This window comes from Momordica charantia, assembly GCF_013281855.1.
Source record: "Momordica charantia cultivar OHB3-1 chromosome 6 unlocalized genomic scaffold, Mcharantia_2.0 BLBB01000006.1, whole genome shotgun sequence".
Taxonomy (NCBI): domain Eukaryota; kingdom Viridiplantae; phylum Streptophyta; class Magnoliopsida; order Cucurbitales; family Cucurbitaceae; genus Momordica; species Momordica charantia.
In genome coordinates this window covers 12601403-12619427 of record NW_028275164.1, presented here as the reverse complement: position 1 = coordinate 12619427, position 18025 = coordinate 12601403, and the positions used below count along the sequence as shown (strand labels likewise).

The window sequence follows — 18025 nt, the reverse complement described above, 5'->3', positions numbered from 1 at the left end:
ATAGAATCGGAAGAACTAAAAAACGTGTTATTAAACCATTTTTAGAGAGCCTATTTGAGAACTTTGTAGAGCTATTTTTAGTTGAGTAGCTCTAGACTCATTAAAACTGCAGAAATATTCTTCAATTACTTTCCAAATATCTCATGAATTAGTCAGTTCTAGAATCTAACCTGCTATGGAAGGTTGCTTGACCAAAATAGCCATCTGAAAAGTTAGTTACTTGATCTGCCATTATCCCATTCTTCATAACCTGAATGGCACCTATAATTGAAAAAATTCAGAAAGATATTACAAGTCAGTGACTGATAAGAGCAGAGAAAACAAGTTTGTTAACATAAGTAATAAGCAATCGAAACGACAATGAGCATGAGCTTTACCGAGGGAGCAACACATTGGTCGATTGTCTTATGCCTCTGAGAAACTTATTTTGCAGCTCACACAAGAGATGATCAAGCTTCAGCCTTGGCTACTACTGTTCTCAGTTATTTGAAAGTAAATACATGTGTTTAAATAGGCATTTTCTGCCACTTCGGAACTAGCTTGAAGAGGTCGCGAGGCAGAGTTACTATGGAAACTATATGGGATTTGTGGGCATTGAATTATGAATATAAGAGTAATTACATTGAATGCAATAAGAAAAAAGCTTTAATGTGCCCATACTACTACATTATCGTGTGAAGAAGAAAAAAGCCTATGGAAAATTTCCCATGATTTGTTGGTAAACTGATGAGACTGATGATGATGAAGATCCGTTCGTACTATCAACAATTGGCTGGAAAGGAACACAGATGTTATCATCGTCGTGCTCCTGTTTGGGTGTGAGGAACCTCTCAGTGTCTCTCAGCTGCTGACCAGCCAGGAAAACCTGAAATGGTGGTATTGGTCTTCCATTGGTAAAATCGAAACCAGCAGCCGAGAGGTTTTGATTCAATGGCAAGGAAATCGGGAAGTCCGGGACCACGGACGCCAATGAACCAGCAATACTCGTTGTGCAATGCTTTGAACTTAATCCAAAGGGGCTATAAGGCAAGGTGTTTTGTAATGGAGGGAACTTCATTTGACAGAGTGAAGGGGCTCCAAGTTTCATATCGCTGCTAAAAGTATCAAAACAGGCAGACCTCTGATAGTCATTGTTAAATTCAGGTTTCGGATAAAACCGGGCGGCGAGATCTTGAATTTGTGTTTCGGACTTCGGGATGTTCAAGTTTCTTGGTTGCACATGAGACGCAGAAGGCTGTGCATTGCCATTACTCGAGTTTACTTGATTGCTGTTTCTTGCTGCAGGCACTTCGTGATTGTGTCTTCCTTCGTATGTTGTAATTACACATTTAAGATTATCGGATGCTCTCTCAACATGTTTCCTTACTGAACAGCCAGCACTCGTGCATTTGTAGTAGCTCCTGTAGAAGAAACAGCAATATTATCAAATGATAGGAGACGAAATCAACATATTATGACCAGTAACAACACCATGTTGATACCTACCCATCACGAGGATCTTTGAATTCATAAATCATGTGCATATCAAAACTTTGGTACCAATGACTATTTTAATTCGAAAGAATTTCTTTTACTACGGGAGTACCTACCCCTTAGTTCATACCATAATTTTTCCTTTTAATGTTGCTTGACACCACAACCTTTTTATGGCTGACATTAAATGATAGTGGTACCCATACATGGAAAATTTCCCTTCTAACTCGAGAGGAAATTTTGAAGTACGCACTTATTTAGAATAAGAATAATTCATCCTCTTCCCTCCAATCCTCAGAAACATAACATAGAATGCAACAATAACGCATATTCACACAGGTAGCATAGACTGAAATGTTGGTACCTTGGATTTGGATTTCCTTTGACAACTTTTTGCCCGTACTTCCGCCATCGATATCCATCTTCAAGTATGTCAATTTCGCTTTCAATTTGGACAACTACTCTTGGCTCACGAGACCTTGAAGCCAAGTTTGTTTCAATTGAATTGCCCTCTTTTCGCCTGCCACAATATTCACACTGAAGATGAGCAATCTTTGCAGCTAATAATAAATTTGTCAGGATGTTTTAACAAAATCAAGCTACATGAGTTAAATGCAGTTGAGAAAGGATATCAACTGAAAATATGTAAATCATCAAATCAAGAAGGGTTAGATAGGTAACTTACCAATACGTTTCTTGAAATCTAAGCTCTGTAATTCATAATATGATAAATTTAAGTAGGTTCCACAAAAATGCGCTCTCTTAAGTGGTAGGATCCAGGGAGGTTATGAAAATCATCCACACTATAGCGTCAAAAACTGTAGATACTGACTTCATTAGTTCCATGCATTTATGGTCAATCTTTTATCATATCATCACCTCTTGCAGATTTATACATACCCAATCCACCAGGTTATTCTAGGCAATTTGTAGTCAGTCCATAATAAACAAATTAATGGTCTTCTATATAATAATATCCAGTTAAAAAAGCAGGATCATTACCTTCGTTTCAATTCAGGTTCGACATCATCAGCTTCAACGCAAACTGAAATACTACCCTGAGTTGTGTGATCATCATCGTCATCACCACCACCATCATCGTCGTCATGGCTAGCAACTGTAGATGAAAGCTCTGGAGTTCCGACAGATTCAAAAACCCCAACAGTTTTCCCTTGGGGATTTAACAATGGATCGGAAAGCTCAGTCAGAACCGATGCTGAGGATGTCCTTTCTAGACCATCAACACTCCACCCATATTGAGTGTTTCTCCATGTCAGCCCAGCTTCAGCTTTGGCACGGCTTCCACAACCTTCACCATTTTCTGAAGCATCATCCAATGCTAGCACTGATCCAAGCATTGCCCGACGATTGGGATCAGGTTTTGCATGATTATGATTACCCTTATAAATTATTTCTGTGATTTGACCATCAAGAGATCTTTCCACCTTTTTCTTTACTTGACAAGTAGGATGTGTACATTTATAATAGCTTCTTGGATATTCACTACCTTTGACCTGTTTCTGCCCATATTTTCTCCAGTTGTAACCATCTTCTGACGTCCTTAACATTCCCAAAGGAACGTAAGACCCTTTCTGTTCACCTTCTAAAGGATGCTGTGTCCCAATGTCTTCTCTTTTTGAAGATTCAGGTACAGATGATGGATTATCAGCTATATCAGGAACACAAATTTCCATATTGTCACAGTTACCATTAACAATCTTGCCATCGAAAAGGTCAATATCAGTGGATGAAGCGAGATCATATTTCAATACAGAAGCCTCTTTTGGAAAATCAGGTGGGAATTCAAAATCCATCAGCGTTTTCTCTGATTCAAAGGCTTGATGATCAATGTCAGCTTCCTGAGCAAAAATTGAAATATAACCAAACAAAATTAAGTCCAAGACAGTATTTTCTTAAGATGTTAAACAGACTAATAACTACAATGATCAGTTTATGTGAGAAATATGTGAGACAAATCTAGCCCATTCCGGAACACTCTAAATAAGACAACATCCAGATAAAACTCGGTCATGAAAATATATACTTTTCAAGATGTGGCCTACTTAAAACTCACCCGTCACCTCAAGTTAAGATTCCATATTTATTTTTCTGCATTCTGGAGCCACAAATCATTGTTCTTAACACCTTGCTACCCATTTGGCAGCAGAAAAATTGCCACGAGTAGAGAGTAACACTGTGTTCCAAATCAAATATGAAAGATGCTAAAGCTGATGCAACTTTCAGAGATTGCTTCAAATGCCAACACAGTCGGGGCTTTGTGGAGGGTGTGAGGGGACAGTTTGATTCTGCATATGTATTTTTCTAAGATAAGAAAACAAATTCATTGAAATAAATGAAATTACAAAAGGGATCCAAAAGAGTTACAAACAGGCTCTCCAATTGGCACGTATAGATTCTGCATATGTATTAAGTTGGACAGAAGAAAAAAACATTTCATAGTAGAAGCTGCCAAAGAAAATGTTTTTATATTTGTTCGATTTTGAAATTCTATATTAGGAATCATATAGAATTTGGAGTACGCTTCAGTATAACAGATATCTCGAGGTTTTGACAGCATTACTCTGAGTTTTGGGTTTCTTTTGGCAAATAGATCTCAACAACCATTACGAAGCCTAATAAATTCTGAAAGAAACAAGAATTTGAAATCAATTGAACTTGAGGACTTCTGGTATCAGTCCTTTTATATTTTCTTTCCTTCCCTTTTTCCTGCCCTCTCTCCAAATCATGCCTCAGCCCTGATGTTAGACCCTGGTTTAAGGTTAAGGGCAAAACTAAACGTTCATTAGGGAGAAATTGAGAACTTAATTTGACTGTCTTCCACTGTGAGATTACCATGGGTCCATAACCACCACAAACTGCATCTGATAAGGCCTCTTTCACTCCGGTCTTACCTAAGAAAGGAAACAACAAGTATGCCTTCTTTTTTTCCAACAAGATTGAATTTCACCATGCTGCCAAACCATATGTCGTTCTGGCTTTTTGCTAACCTAGGCGTGCTCTGGGAAATCAATAGTCAATTAGAATGGTCTTGACACGTGCAATAATGCTTGTATCTTGCCTTTCCTCTTTCACCAAATATTGTCGTCTTTCTTACTGTTCCATGCTCACCTTAGATTTGTAACTTTCTGATTTGTTGTTCTTAATCATCTCTACATTCAATGATTGCAGTTTGACTCATTAAGGGGGAATTTGGGACAAATAATTATTAACTCTAGAGTTCTTTTAACATGGAGTTGTTTAGGTTGTGTTTGTGGTGTAGACTGCAGAGTTGTTAAACCTAGAGTTTTGAAGTTTGCGTTTGGGGCAAGAAGTTTTTAAGTCGGAGTTATGTAAGCTGAGTTTCTGTTAACTAATTATTTTCGTTATAATTTTACTGTATTGTATTAGAGTTAGATTCCAATTATTTTTTTTTCAAAATTTAATTAATAAAGATTTGTTCCCGTTAATCATAAAATTGAGATTTTTCACCAAAATAATTTTTTTTTAAAGATTTCAAAGGTATAATGCAACCCTTTTATTCGATATTTTGAAAGAAAAAAAACATCAAAAAATCAAATAAGTAACTGCTTTTGCTCAATTTGAAAAGTAAAAAGTAATAACATATTTGAGAATTCAAAGGTTATATAGAAGTAAAATTATATATATATATATATATATAGTTAAATTCAATTTTTTATTATTGTTACTATGACGGTGGCTAATTTAAAAATTAAATAAATAGTTCATTTAAATTAAATATTATTTATTTTACTAATTTTATTCCAAATAAATTTGAAAAAAATACTATTTATATTTTGTTCCTTTAAGTATGACTAATTTGAAAATTAGATATATTCTTTTATTTTAATATTTGTTAGCTTGAAATTATATATATATATATCCAAAATAAACTACTTTTCTTATTTTAAAACCACACATTAAAAGTTATTTATTTTTATAACTAGAAATATATGGATAAAATAGAACAATAATTAAAAAAAAAAAAAAAAGAGATAACTTTTGCACCCAAAAATTAAGATTAACTTTAGTATTTAATTAATTGAATGGAATCAAATGTCAAAATTTAATTAGTTAAGTTGAGCATTCTTAAATTTGTTTTATATCAAGTTATAACTATATATACACATAAAATTGAATTATAATTCATATAAATATATATTTTTCAGTAAAAGAAAATTATAAATATTCATAATAATTAAAAACAATTATCATATATATATAAAAATTAAAAAATATTCCTATTATAATTTAGAAAACTTCAATATCTATAATTGGGAGCATCGAGAGATGTGAAACCATTAATTTGTTAAAAAAAAAAAGAATCGATTAAACAAAAAAAAGTTAAATAACCAAAAATAAGAAGAGATAGGAGAGTAATGAATGGTCGTTAAAAATAGATGATTTAAGAGAGAAATGAGGGGACGAGAGAAGAGAAAAATATGTGAGAGAATGTGTGGCCCACCTGAAGAAAGAGAGGAGAGATAGATAGGAATAAAGTAGGGTATCGAATCGTGATTTGGGAAAGTTGAATAGTAAGTTTACTACTTGCTCCAAACACTCCCCTCCTAAGTGACAAACCTGCAAAGCAATCCACCCTATCTAAACCTGCTAAGTTCGAAATGACTACTAAATTGGCAATTCATATATTCTGCAAGATTTCCAAGAAGTTTTTACAAGTGCCTTCTCTAGTATTTCAATTAATAGAGTTTTTAAGACCAAGTTTTTACCTCTATTTAATAATATCATAAAGATTGTGATATGAAACTTGGTCTATTAATTGTATAGATGATATTTAAGACCATAATGGTCATATTTTTAAAGTATAGGGACCAAAATAGATATTTTGAGAGTGCATAAACTAAAATGATCAGAAGTTGAAACTATGGGGATCAAAATAATATTTAAAACCAAAAAATAACTATTATCATGAGACAATGCATGGTTTCATCCTACATCAGCAGTTGATTTGGATTTAGACATTTCCACACATGAAATTTATATGATAAGTTTGAATTTCAAGCAAAAGATGCATGAGCTAGGATGATCACCTTAGCGGACTAATAATGTTATTAAAGATTTAGAGTTAGAATATGATTCATCGATTCATCTCAATGGGTTTGTGATTCCTGACTATTACAATCATTGAAAAGGAGAAACCCAATCTCAGTACTGTTAAAGCTTGCTGTAATAAGGGGGAATGATGCATGGGTGAAATATTGTATCCTAGTTAAAATATGAGGTTCTCTAAGGAGCCAAAACTTCTTCGAGCTGCAAGAATATGATTTGCAACGCTTATACCATGTCATATTTCAACTTATATTAGACTTAGATTGTGGAAGTCGTCTTTGGCACTCTGCTTTTTTTGCCATTCAGCGGGAGATTTTGGTTGGAAAGAAATGGGAAAATTTTTAGAGATGTTAGGAGGCCTTTGGAACGGTTGGTAGAATATCCAAACAGCTGAAATCAATTGAAAGATCAAAAGATAGGACTACAATAATCTCTAGTAATTCGAGGTACTTGGACTCTCCCCTCTCTTGAGTGTACTTACTACTCAAGCCTAAACCACACTAAACAATTGCCCACTTCAATCATTTCTCACTCGTCCTATTTATAACAAATCTCCCTAACAATTTTCCTAACTAATTATTAATGTACCATTACTATGTTTCATGATGTTGTGCTCTATCAAGAGAGGTAGTGTGCTCCATAGGAGAGGAGTTGACTTAGATCGAGAGAAAATTCTCAACCAACTAAGAGCAGACACATGGATGATGGTTTGAGGGAGGCTATATGATACTTTGTTCGAGGGAAGGATTGGTGGGAGTACGACCAAATTCTCACATTAACTAGATAAAGGGGATTCATGACATATAAGTGGGAACAACCCAAGAAAAGGACGCCCATTAAATAGTAGGCCACTTTTTTATTCTTTCATGTTTTCAAATGAAAGCTAGTCATCCATGTGTAACGAAAAAACGAAGAGAATATAGAGTGCAAATAAGAGAGAAATTGGACAAAAAAAACTTCTATGTGCTGAAATGAGAACTATTTACAGGTTTTTGTAGGAAATAAATAACTGATCACTAACCCACTAATTAAACCACTACACTTCAAATTCTCTCTAAGCAACACCACTAATCCACTAAGCCACTAAGCTTACAATCTCTCCCCAACTTACCACCACTCTTCCACTACTTAATGAACTACCAACTATAAAATTAACCACCAAACATAACTCCCAAAGTGTGGAAACAATAACAATAAAACTAACACATGCACTAATTCTTAACACTCCACCTTAGTGCAATCATACGGTCAACAACACCAAACGCACTTCTAATTACTTCAAACTTGCTCGATAGTTATAGTCATTGCTTTTCTCCCTCAACAGAAACGATCCACAATAGCATTGAGTTGCTTCTCCCTTTTTAGTTTCTGGACATGGTCGAGGAGTAAAACATCATTTTCTTCTTCAAAGGACGAGAAGTCATTTGCATGTTGACATATAACATGGTCTAAACACATGATGTCCTAATCGGAAAAAAATTGAAAACATCGGGTCTTTTCAAATGATTTTCTAATGGGTTAGTATTCCAATGTATACGACCCATTATCTCCTAAAACTTGAGTGACATTTATCAATTAACACCAACCAACTTTGCTAGGTCAAAATCGCCAACTATGGCGTCAAAATCTTCATCAAGCAATGCATAGCAACCATAACATCTCGATGAGTAATCTTCGGATTGCAATGTTCACAAAATACTCTAAACTTTGAGTTGTGTGCAATGGCACACACCTTCGAGTAGGCCAATTCGATCCCTTGCTCTCACATTCGAGTGTTTGCTCGTCGTTTAGGCCGGAATTGTGTGGGACTCTATATCACGGAAATCTAGATTCCCTAACTTAAGTTCTTGAAGACCAGAGGCAGCACTTATTATACATAGAGGGAAATAGACATCCAGTCTAAGTTTCTAAGTTGTACGAAAACCAATCAGCTGTAACATACTCATATGAACAACTACATTAATTATCTCACCTCAGGTTGAAAAACACCTTCCCAAGACTTTCCCTCTATGCAAAAATCCTTTCAATTGACTGAATGAAACTCTTTGATCAACTTCACCAACAACATCTACAAATACTTCACACGTGTAGCTTTTCTAATTACCTAATTACCTAATTACCCAAGCAGAAAAAGTAATAATCTGACCAAAAGAACAAATGTTAACCCAACTTTAAGGCTAACCTCCAAATTATTTAAATGACTTAAGCTTGTACAATATGAAGCACAAGATTGAACAGAACGTTTGTTTTCAAGAAGAGGAAAATCAGAATGGAAGGGTAGATGATGTAGAAATGAACAGGACAACGGAAAAGGAAGGGGAGGGCAGCTCTCCGTTGGCACTTAAAATTATAGAACAGAATGGTTCGGGTCAGTCTATTCAGGCCTCGGAGGAGGAAGTTTATAAGGATGATGAGGAAGTTTCAGACAAGTTTCCTTTCTCTAGAAAGTTGGTTCGATCTCTTCGGGAGTGTAAGATGTGCATTAGACCGATTTCTGCCAAAGGTAGCGTTTCCACCAAGAAAAAATCCAGAGAGATCACGAACCTTCTTAGGGCCATGGAAAGAGAATTAGAGGCAAAGGAAGTAGATGAATCTAAGGGACGGATGGTTTCTGAATGAAAGTTATCTCCTGGAACGTTAGAGGCCTCGGCGCTCCCTCCAAAAGAGTTCTGGTGAAGTCCCTTTTAGTCAAAACTAGCCCCAACGTGGTGATTCTTCAAGAAACGAAGCTCAACACGATAGACAGAAGGTTAGTGAAATCCATCTGGAGCTCGAGACACATTGGCAGGTCCGAGCTGAATGCAGAAGGATCGGCGAGGGGCGTGATCATTATGTGGAACCAGATCAGTTAAGGTGGAAGAGACCGTTTTAGGTACGTTCTCTGTCTCTATTCGGGTTATTTTCAAAGATAGCTTTGTTGGTTGGATTACAGGTGTCTATGGGCCCTCAACTTACAAAGCCAGAGATGATTTTTGGCAAGAAGTCTTGGACCTAAATGGTCTTTGTGCGGACCACTGGTGTGTGGGGGGCGATTTTAACGTGGTTAGACGGCTAGAAGATAAATCTAGTGGAGGCAGAGTGACGAGGAGTATGCGGAATTTTAACTTGTTGATAGATAATTTGAATCTAGTTGACGTCCCCATGAAGAATGGCTTGTACACATGGTCTGATGGCAGAATTAACCCAGTGGCTACTCGTATTGACAGATTCTTCCTTTCTAAGGGGTGGGTGGAAGATTTTAAGGAAGTCGAACTACTCAGACTCCCTCGTACAACCTCGGACCATTTCCCTCTCTTATTACGTTTAGGCAACCAGAAATGGGGTCCCTCCCCTTTCCGCTTTGAAAATATGTGGTTGGATCATCCTTCTTTCAAGGATAACATTGAGTCTTGGTGGAATTCTCTCCCCACTTTCAGATGGCCCGACTATGTTTTTATGAATAAGTTGAAAGAAATCAAGATTCGGCTAAGAAAGTGGAACAAAGAGACTTTTGGGGTTGTTGAAAACGACCTTAGAGACTGCGAACGAAGAATAGATGGGCTTGACAAAAAACTTGGAGAAGTTAGACTTCTCTCTGAGACAAGAGAAGGTTGAAAGAGAGGAGCACAGAAATAATTTCCTTATTTTGTCCATCAGAGCAGAGGAAATGGGCCCAAAAATGTAAGCTAAATTGGCTCAAGGAGGGGGACGAAAATTCTAACTTTTTTCATGGATGGTCTTCAGTTAGAAAATCTAAAACCATCATTTCCATGTTAGAAAAAGACAATGGAGAGGTACTTTCCTCTGAAAACGAGATTGTTCAGGAAATTGTTGGGTTCTACGAGCGATTATATGGGGATTCCTCGAGACCTCGTTTTCTGATTGAAGACGTTCAATGGGAAGGCCTTGAGGATCGTTGGACAACTTGGCTGGAGAGACCCTTCGATATAGAGGAAATTCAGCAAGCTGTTTTTAGCCTCGGAAATTTGAAGTCCCCGGGGCCGGATGGTTTCTCAAATGAATTCTTCAAAAAGTCCTGGAACATTATCAAGCAAGATTTATTGGGGGTGTTCCAGGATTTTTTCAGAAATGGGGTTATCAACAGGTACACAAATGAGACTTATATTTGTTTAATCCCTAAGAAGAAGAAGGCTATGAAGGTTGGCGAGTACAGATCGATTAGTTTGGTAACATCTTTGTATAAGATCATCTCAAAAGTGCTCGCGGAAAGACTTAAGAAAGTTTTACCAATGATCATTCACGATGCACAGTCTGCTTTCATCGAAGGTCATCAAATAATTGATGCTATCCTTATTGCTTCAGAGGCAGTTAGAGATTGGGAGGTGAGAAACAGGTCAAGCTTCGTTCTTAAGTTAGATTATGAGAAGGCTTACGACAAGGTAGATTGGCTTTATTTGGAAGCAATCATGGAACAGAAGGGCTTTTGGTCCAGATGGAGAAATTGGATTATGGGTTGTTTAACTTCCACTAATTTTTCTATTCTTATTAATGGTTGGCCCCGAGGTAAAATTCTTGCCAAAAGAGGGTTGAGGCAAGAGGACCCTCTCTCCCCCTTCCTTTTCACCTTAGTTGGTGATTCTTTCAGTAGAATGGTCCATTTTTGTAGTCAAAGAAGGCTGATCAAAGGCTTTGGCATTGGTAGGGAGGAGGTGGAAGTCTCTCACTTGCAATACGCCGATGATACGATGATTTTCTGTCCAAATGAGATAGGCATGTTGGAAAAATGGTGGATGATCTTAGACATTTTCCTACAGGCTTCGGGGCTGTCGTTGAATCTTTCGAAAACAACTATTATAGGAATTCATGTAGAAGAAAATGTTCTTCAAGACAAAGCTAGAATGTTAGGCTGTAAAGTGGAAAGGCTTCCCTTTTCATATCTGGGAATTCCTTTGGGGGGCAATTATAAGAAAAAAACTTTTTGGGATCCTCTTATTGATAAAATAAGGCAAAAGATAGACAAATGGAAGAACCTCTTCATTTCAAAAGGCGGTAGACTCACTCTTGCGCAATCGGTGATCACAAGTCTTCCCCTATACTACTTCTCGGTTTTAAAGGCTCCTACGAAGGTTATAAAGGAAATTGAGATGTGTCTCGGGATTTCTTCTGGAAAGGAAATAGCAATAATGGCTCTATTACTCACCTGGTGAATTGGGGAAAGACCGCTCTTCCGTTGCATTATGGAGGTCTTGGTATAGGGGCTTTACAGAACAACATTTTACTACTTAAATGGCTTTGGAGATTCACCCAAGAAGACAATGTGATTTGGAGGAAGGTGATAGCTAGCATGTACGGTAAAGAACCTCACGGGTGGAATACCCTTCCTACTAAAGGTTGTGCCAAAGGAAGACCGTGGTTCGATATTTTCAAGAACAGCTCGTTTTTTTCCAAATTCCTTAAGTTCAAGACGAGGAAATGGAATCGTATTAAATTCTGGTCGGACAGTTGGATTGGGAATGACTCTCTCCAGAAGAGGTTCCCTGACATGTTCAATCTCTCTACAAAAAAGGAAGCCACAGTCATGGAGTGTTGGAATGCTAATGAGAACGATTGGGATCTAGGCCTGCGTAGAGGTCTTTTTGATTGGGAGCTTGAAAACTGGATAAATCTTATCCAAGTTATCGATGTGGTGCGATTGGGTGAGGGGGAGGATCGGGTTTTATGGCCTCCTGGAAAAAATGGTCAGTTCTCTACTCGCTCGGCCCGTTTGAAGCTGGTGGATTGTAGCCCTTCTTTGAGATCACCCCTCATCTCGGCAATATGGAACTTCAAGGTTCCAAAAAAGATCAAAGTCTTCCTTTGGTCTCTTGCTCGTAGAAGCCTTAATACTCATGAGAATCTACAGAAAAAGTGCAAGAATTGGGTGTTATCCCCTTCGGTCTGCTCCTTTTGTTTGACTCACAGTGAGAACATAGATCACATTTTTCTGCATTGTTCTTTTGCATAAAAGAACCGGTGTCTCCTCTTAAACACCTTTGAAATTTCTATTTGCTTCCCAAAATTGATAGATGATTGGATGGTTGAAGTGCTTCGTGGGTGGACTCTTCCTAAAAAGGCTAAGTTTATTTGGGAGTGTGCTTCAAGGGCTCTCCTATGGAGTCTATGGCTGGAAAGGAATTCTCGCAGGTTTGAAGATAAGTCAACTGCTTTTGGTTTTTTTTGTAGGAATGTACAGCACACGACTTATCGGTGGTGCATCACTTATAGTAAATTCTTTTGTAACTACAACCAGTGTTTTCGAGGCGCAAGGCGCACCGCAAGGCGACAAACCCTTTAATCACCTTGAGGCGAGAGGCGATACAAAGGCGACGCCCGATTGAAGCGAGGTGCACCTTAATAAATAAGTAAAAATTATATATATAGTGCTTAAATTACCTTAAAAAATCAATACCAAAATAGTAAATGTCAACAATACAAAAAATCAATACCAAAAATACTTTAGGTGAAAATATTTGGTGCAAATAAATTTTAACTTAAATAATTAAGAAAAATTAAAAATATAAATTTAAAAATAAATTAATAAAATTAGTGGTTAAGTGGAATACTAAAATTAAATCATAAATTAACTTAAATAAAAAAAAATTATTGCCATCTTTCCCTTTTGCTTCCAGATGGCAAGATAAAATTGCATGCAATTAATGTGCATGCCTTGAAAACGTAAATGGAATAGGAAAAGTTTCAACCAAGCATCAAATCCCCATATCTTTTATTATATTTTTCAATTCTTCTTCTACTTCTACTTTTCCAATTCCTCTTCTTCTTCATCTCTAATTCTTTTTTCCTGATTCTTCTTCTTCATCTCTAATTCTTCCTTTCCGAGCACCTACGTCGCCCTAAATACATCTTCATAGGTGAAACTAAATATTTTGATTGTCTACGAAGAAGGAGAAGGAAGGCATGATGGCTTCATATCGTGCAATGAGTGGGGGCAAAGGCGGTAGCAATGGCAGCAGCAAAGGATGAAGCGGCGGTGAAAGAAGAAGACTTTCGTGTGGGTAGTTCGATTTTTTTGGGTGTGGGTTTGCATCTTTTTAGGTCTTCGTTTGTGGGTTTTTTAAAATTATAACAAAAAAAAAGAATCGCCTTGCTTCAAAGAGGCGCTCGCCTCACCTTATGGCGATGGCGCCAAGGCGCACAAAGGCGAGCGCCCGATTGAAGGCGCTCGCCTCGACGCCGTTCAAGGCGCGTCCAGGCCAAAACGCCTTGCCCCTCGCCTTAGGCGAGCGCCTGGGCGCACCTCGAAAACACTGACTACAACCTTTCCATGTTTTTGAACAATTGGGAAGCGGTTGTTTAGTTTGTTTGGTGGGGTTCCCTCTACCCCAGCTGCTAGTTTGTTTCTCTCTTTTTTGATCAATACAGAGATGTTTCTTATCTAAAAAAAAAAATTCAATTTATTTCTAAAAAAATTCCTAGCATCAACAACGTGAGAGACATAAACAAAATTCCTCTTCAAACTTGGAACATCACAGACATCTTTACAAGAAACATCACCAATATTTGATACATCATTCTCAACATTAACATGTCCTTCTTCTGGAATTATCGACTATTACAATAACTCGAAGAATTATCGACTATTACAATAACTCTTCAGGAACAAAATTCTTTCTTCTGGAATTATCGACTATCACAATAACTCTTCAGGAACAAAATTCTTCTTCAAACTTTGAACATCGAAAACTTCTTTACAAGGAACATCACCAATATTTGATGCATCATCCCCAACATTAACATGTCCTTTTGGAATTATCAACTATCGCAATGACTTTTCTTCCATGATGCGTACAAACATTAAAGAAAAGAGAACATCTCCAATAATATGACGAGAACAACTAGAACAAATAGTCCAATCCTCACTATAATCAATAAAATCATAAGCACACCAACTAATGGGTTGACGTTGATCAATAGCTTCAATTGATAAGCATTGTTCCCAATTGAGTTTTTCAGGCTTGTTAATTTCGTATACAACACTTGCTTCTGCTTCTTTAAGATTCCTTCGACAATTTTGTTTAATATGACCTAATTTCCCACATCGACTACACACTAGCTTCACCCGACAATCACTTTTGATACGTCCCAGCTTTTCACACTTAAAACATCCTTTCGACCTTTGGACTACCTTTCGTTTTCAGAATGCTTGTTGTTATCTAATGAACATTTGGAAACATAACTTCTTTCTACTTTGTCTTCTGTATAAAAAATACCTTCTACCTCGAGGGAAAACTGCTTGTTGTCACCAAGGTTTCTTGATAGAATGTTGATTTACTCAACCTTGTATTGAAGAAATAAATGACATAAACTCTTTTTGCAATCCACAAATAAGATATTGACGTAAATGAGCATCACTTCACTAATGGGTTCTTCCTTGTCCACTTCTGAAATTTCATAACACAAAGTTTTAATTTTCAGAAAATATTATGAAACCAACAAATTACCCAGAGTTGTCCTAGCAAGTTCGTTCTCCAAATACTACAACATTGTCATGTTCTTTTTAGTGAACAACATTTAAAGTGTATCCCACACTTGCTTTGGAGAATATACATCATGAACATGCTCAATAAACTCCTTACCAATCGAAGTTCGCAAAGCAAATAATGCTGTCATATTTGTCCAAATGAGCCAAGGTAAAATTCTAAAGAATTTAGAGGGATGGGTTCAAACCATGGTGGTCACCTACCTAGGATTAATATCCTATGAGTTTCCTAAGCAACCAAATGTAGTAAGATCAGACAGTTGTTCGGTAAAATTAGTCGAGATGCACATAAGCTGGCCCAGACATTCACGAATATAAAATAATAATAATAATAAAGCTGTCACATTTGATCTTCCACTTCCTTCGCATCTCAGCATTTTGTAGAGTAACATCTAGAATTACACTATCATAACTAGTGATAAAGAACTCACAGATCTTGTCCTTATAGAAAAACTTTCATATATAGCCACCAATAGTTATAATTATCACTAGTAAGCTAGTATACATAAACATTGCTCATTCTTACTGAGCACTAAACTCAAACATAGGATGAAGAACTTGGACACTCTGGTACGTTGTAGCAAAAAAAAGAAGAGAACAACAAAATGGGAGCAAGAGAGAAATGTATAGAAGAAGAACTTCTATTCACTGAAATGAGAACTGTTTACACATATTTATAGAAAAATAAATAACCACCACTAACCCACCAATTAAACCACAATCCTTCAAAGTCTATCTTACCAACACCACTCAGCCACTAAACTATGAGCTTACAAGCTCTCCCCAACTTACATTCACTCTTCCACTACTTAATTAACTACCAACTATAAAATTAACCACCCATCACAACTCCTAAAATTTGTAAACAATAACAATAAAACTAACACATGTTTGTACTAATTCTTAACACCATCAGAAAAGAATTGTGGAAGTTGTCTTGTTCTTTGTATTACCATGAGAGCAAGCATGCCTTATCCCTCGCACATTCACAGAAATTGTGGGCAGAGTTACTACTTACTACACAAACATAAAAGAAATATTAGCATCCCATTACCTGATTTTCAAGTCTCAAAAGACCTTGAAGAGAATCATGGTCCGCCTGAGGGGTGAACCTGAAGTAGGAATCCTCACTGCCGTGGATACTTCCATCTTCAGGCATTACAGCATTCAACAATGAATACTCATCTTTTACTGGAACTATGGGAAAAGAGCCAGTGGTTGGAGATGGCACATCCTGAGATAACATACCAAGTAGGGGAAAAAATTATTGAAGGAATTTAAAAGTAAAAAAAAAACTAAAACTAATAAAATTCACAGCAATGTATATGTTCCTTGTGGTAATGTCACACGTGACAAACAGTGTCCCTTTGCATTGTTACATGCAGTTTGATAAACTCCACCGTAAGTTTCTAAGATATGGATGTTGGTAAATAAACAATAGGCAGTAGTTTATCTGGCAATAAAAGGAGTTTTCAACTACGTCTGTTTCTATTTGTTCCACCTGGTATTCTCTGATCTGAAGATGGAGAGAATCAATATTAAACTACAACTCTATTTTAATCTTAGGGAAAAACCATGCCAGACTGATCAACAAGAAACCAAAACTCATACATGTTACAAACATCAACAATTGACTTCTCAGTTTCCAGTAAGAGCCCATTGGTCCAGAAAGACATGGGATTTATTCAGAAATCTAATGCTTCCGATTGTATGACTATTTGGATTTCAATACAAATGTTCGTTGAATTATTATTTAAATTTGAAGAATCAATACTGTAAACATCCATCTCCGACAATGAAGCAACACTCTAGGAGGAAAATAAAGAAAGTAGAAACCTCCATGGCTTCTCTATGGTTACGATTTACTCCTAGAATCAAAATCAGCGCAAGAGATCGGTGCAAGACAGAACAGAAGAAAACCAAGTGGAAGAAGAAAAAGAATTGAACTCTTCATTATGATTCGAGAGAAAACTAAAAACATAACCCGGATTGGATAATGGATATACACAAAACAAAAACAGAGAACAGAGATGCATGAAAATCGAAACTAATCCCCCAGTTAAACCATGAATCACTGCAAAAAAAATTCTGAGCAACAAGCAAAATCGGAAATGGTACCTGTGTATTGAACAGCATAATGGGGGAGTCGAAGAGCAGATTAGGGCTGATTCCGGGCGGAATGGTGAGGCATGGAGATCCAACAATCGGCGAAGCCAAAGGAGGAGTGGTAGTACGAAACCTAGCGGCGTTAATCTTGGGCCTCCCTCGCTTGGAAGCTCGTTTATCATCTGAATCCGGTACAGCCTCATTCCCGGCAAAATCAGGGGTTGAAGTTGGAGTTCTCTGCTCGCCGTACTCCTCCATGAACTGCAATCCACACAGTGTTCGATACTTACAACATTATCTATCTCAAAATTCCTTCAAATTAAGAGTTGATAAACACAAGAAAAATCAATGAATCAAAGGAATTGAGCTTCAGTTGCAGTGAAAAAAATGGAGCTCTCTCTCTCTCTCTAACTTCAACTGGAAAATGGAGGAATTTGAATGACATTGAAGAGAAGAAAACAAAGAATACTACAAAATCGAAACAGAAACAAATTTTTGGAAGGAAGATAGAAATTAGCGTAAATTCTGTTAGGTGTAATATTTCTTAAAATAGCTTCCTAAAATCTTCTTCTTCTTCTTCTTCCTCATCTTCTCCTCCTTCTTCTTCCTCTTTTTTCCTTTTTCCTCTTTTTTTCTTTACGTAAATAAAGATTCACAGAGAGATCAGAAACCAAACAACCAACTGTGCACCACGTGTAACACAAATTTCACTTTTTATAAATTAAAAGACCCAAAAAAAAGTTCTAAGTTTTTTCACCACCCTCACCCGTGTAATTTTAACTTTTAAAATATCTATTTTACTGTCAAAAGAATTTTTAAAAATTTTACTTTTGTTCATTTTGAAAATTTAAATCCTCCAACTTTTAAGTGAAAAAGCAGATA

General features: G+C 36.7%; 1 protein-coding gene across 1 annotated transcript; it reads right to left on the bottom strand.

The window, feature by feature from the left end:
- Positions 1-562: 562 nt before the first annotated feature.
- Positions 563-17786, bottom strand: LOC111018257 (WRKY transcription factor SUSIBA2). Its single transcript, XM_022294277.2, has 5 exons — positions 17156-17786; positions 16092-16271; positions 2476-3332; positions 1838-1993; positions 563-1400 (listed from the first exon to the last, which is right to left on the bottom strand). Exons 1-5 carry the CDS (start codon positions 17399-17401, stop codon positions 692-694), a joined length of 2148 nt encoding a protein of 715 aa, XP_022149969.1. The 5' UTR covers positions 17402-17786; the 3' UTR covers positions 563-691.
- Positions 17787-18025: the final 239 nt, after the last annotated feature.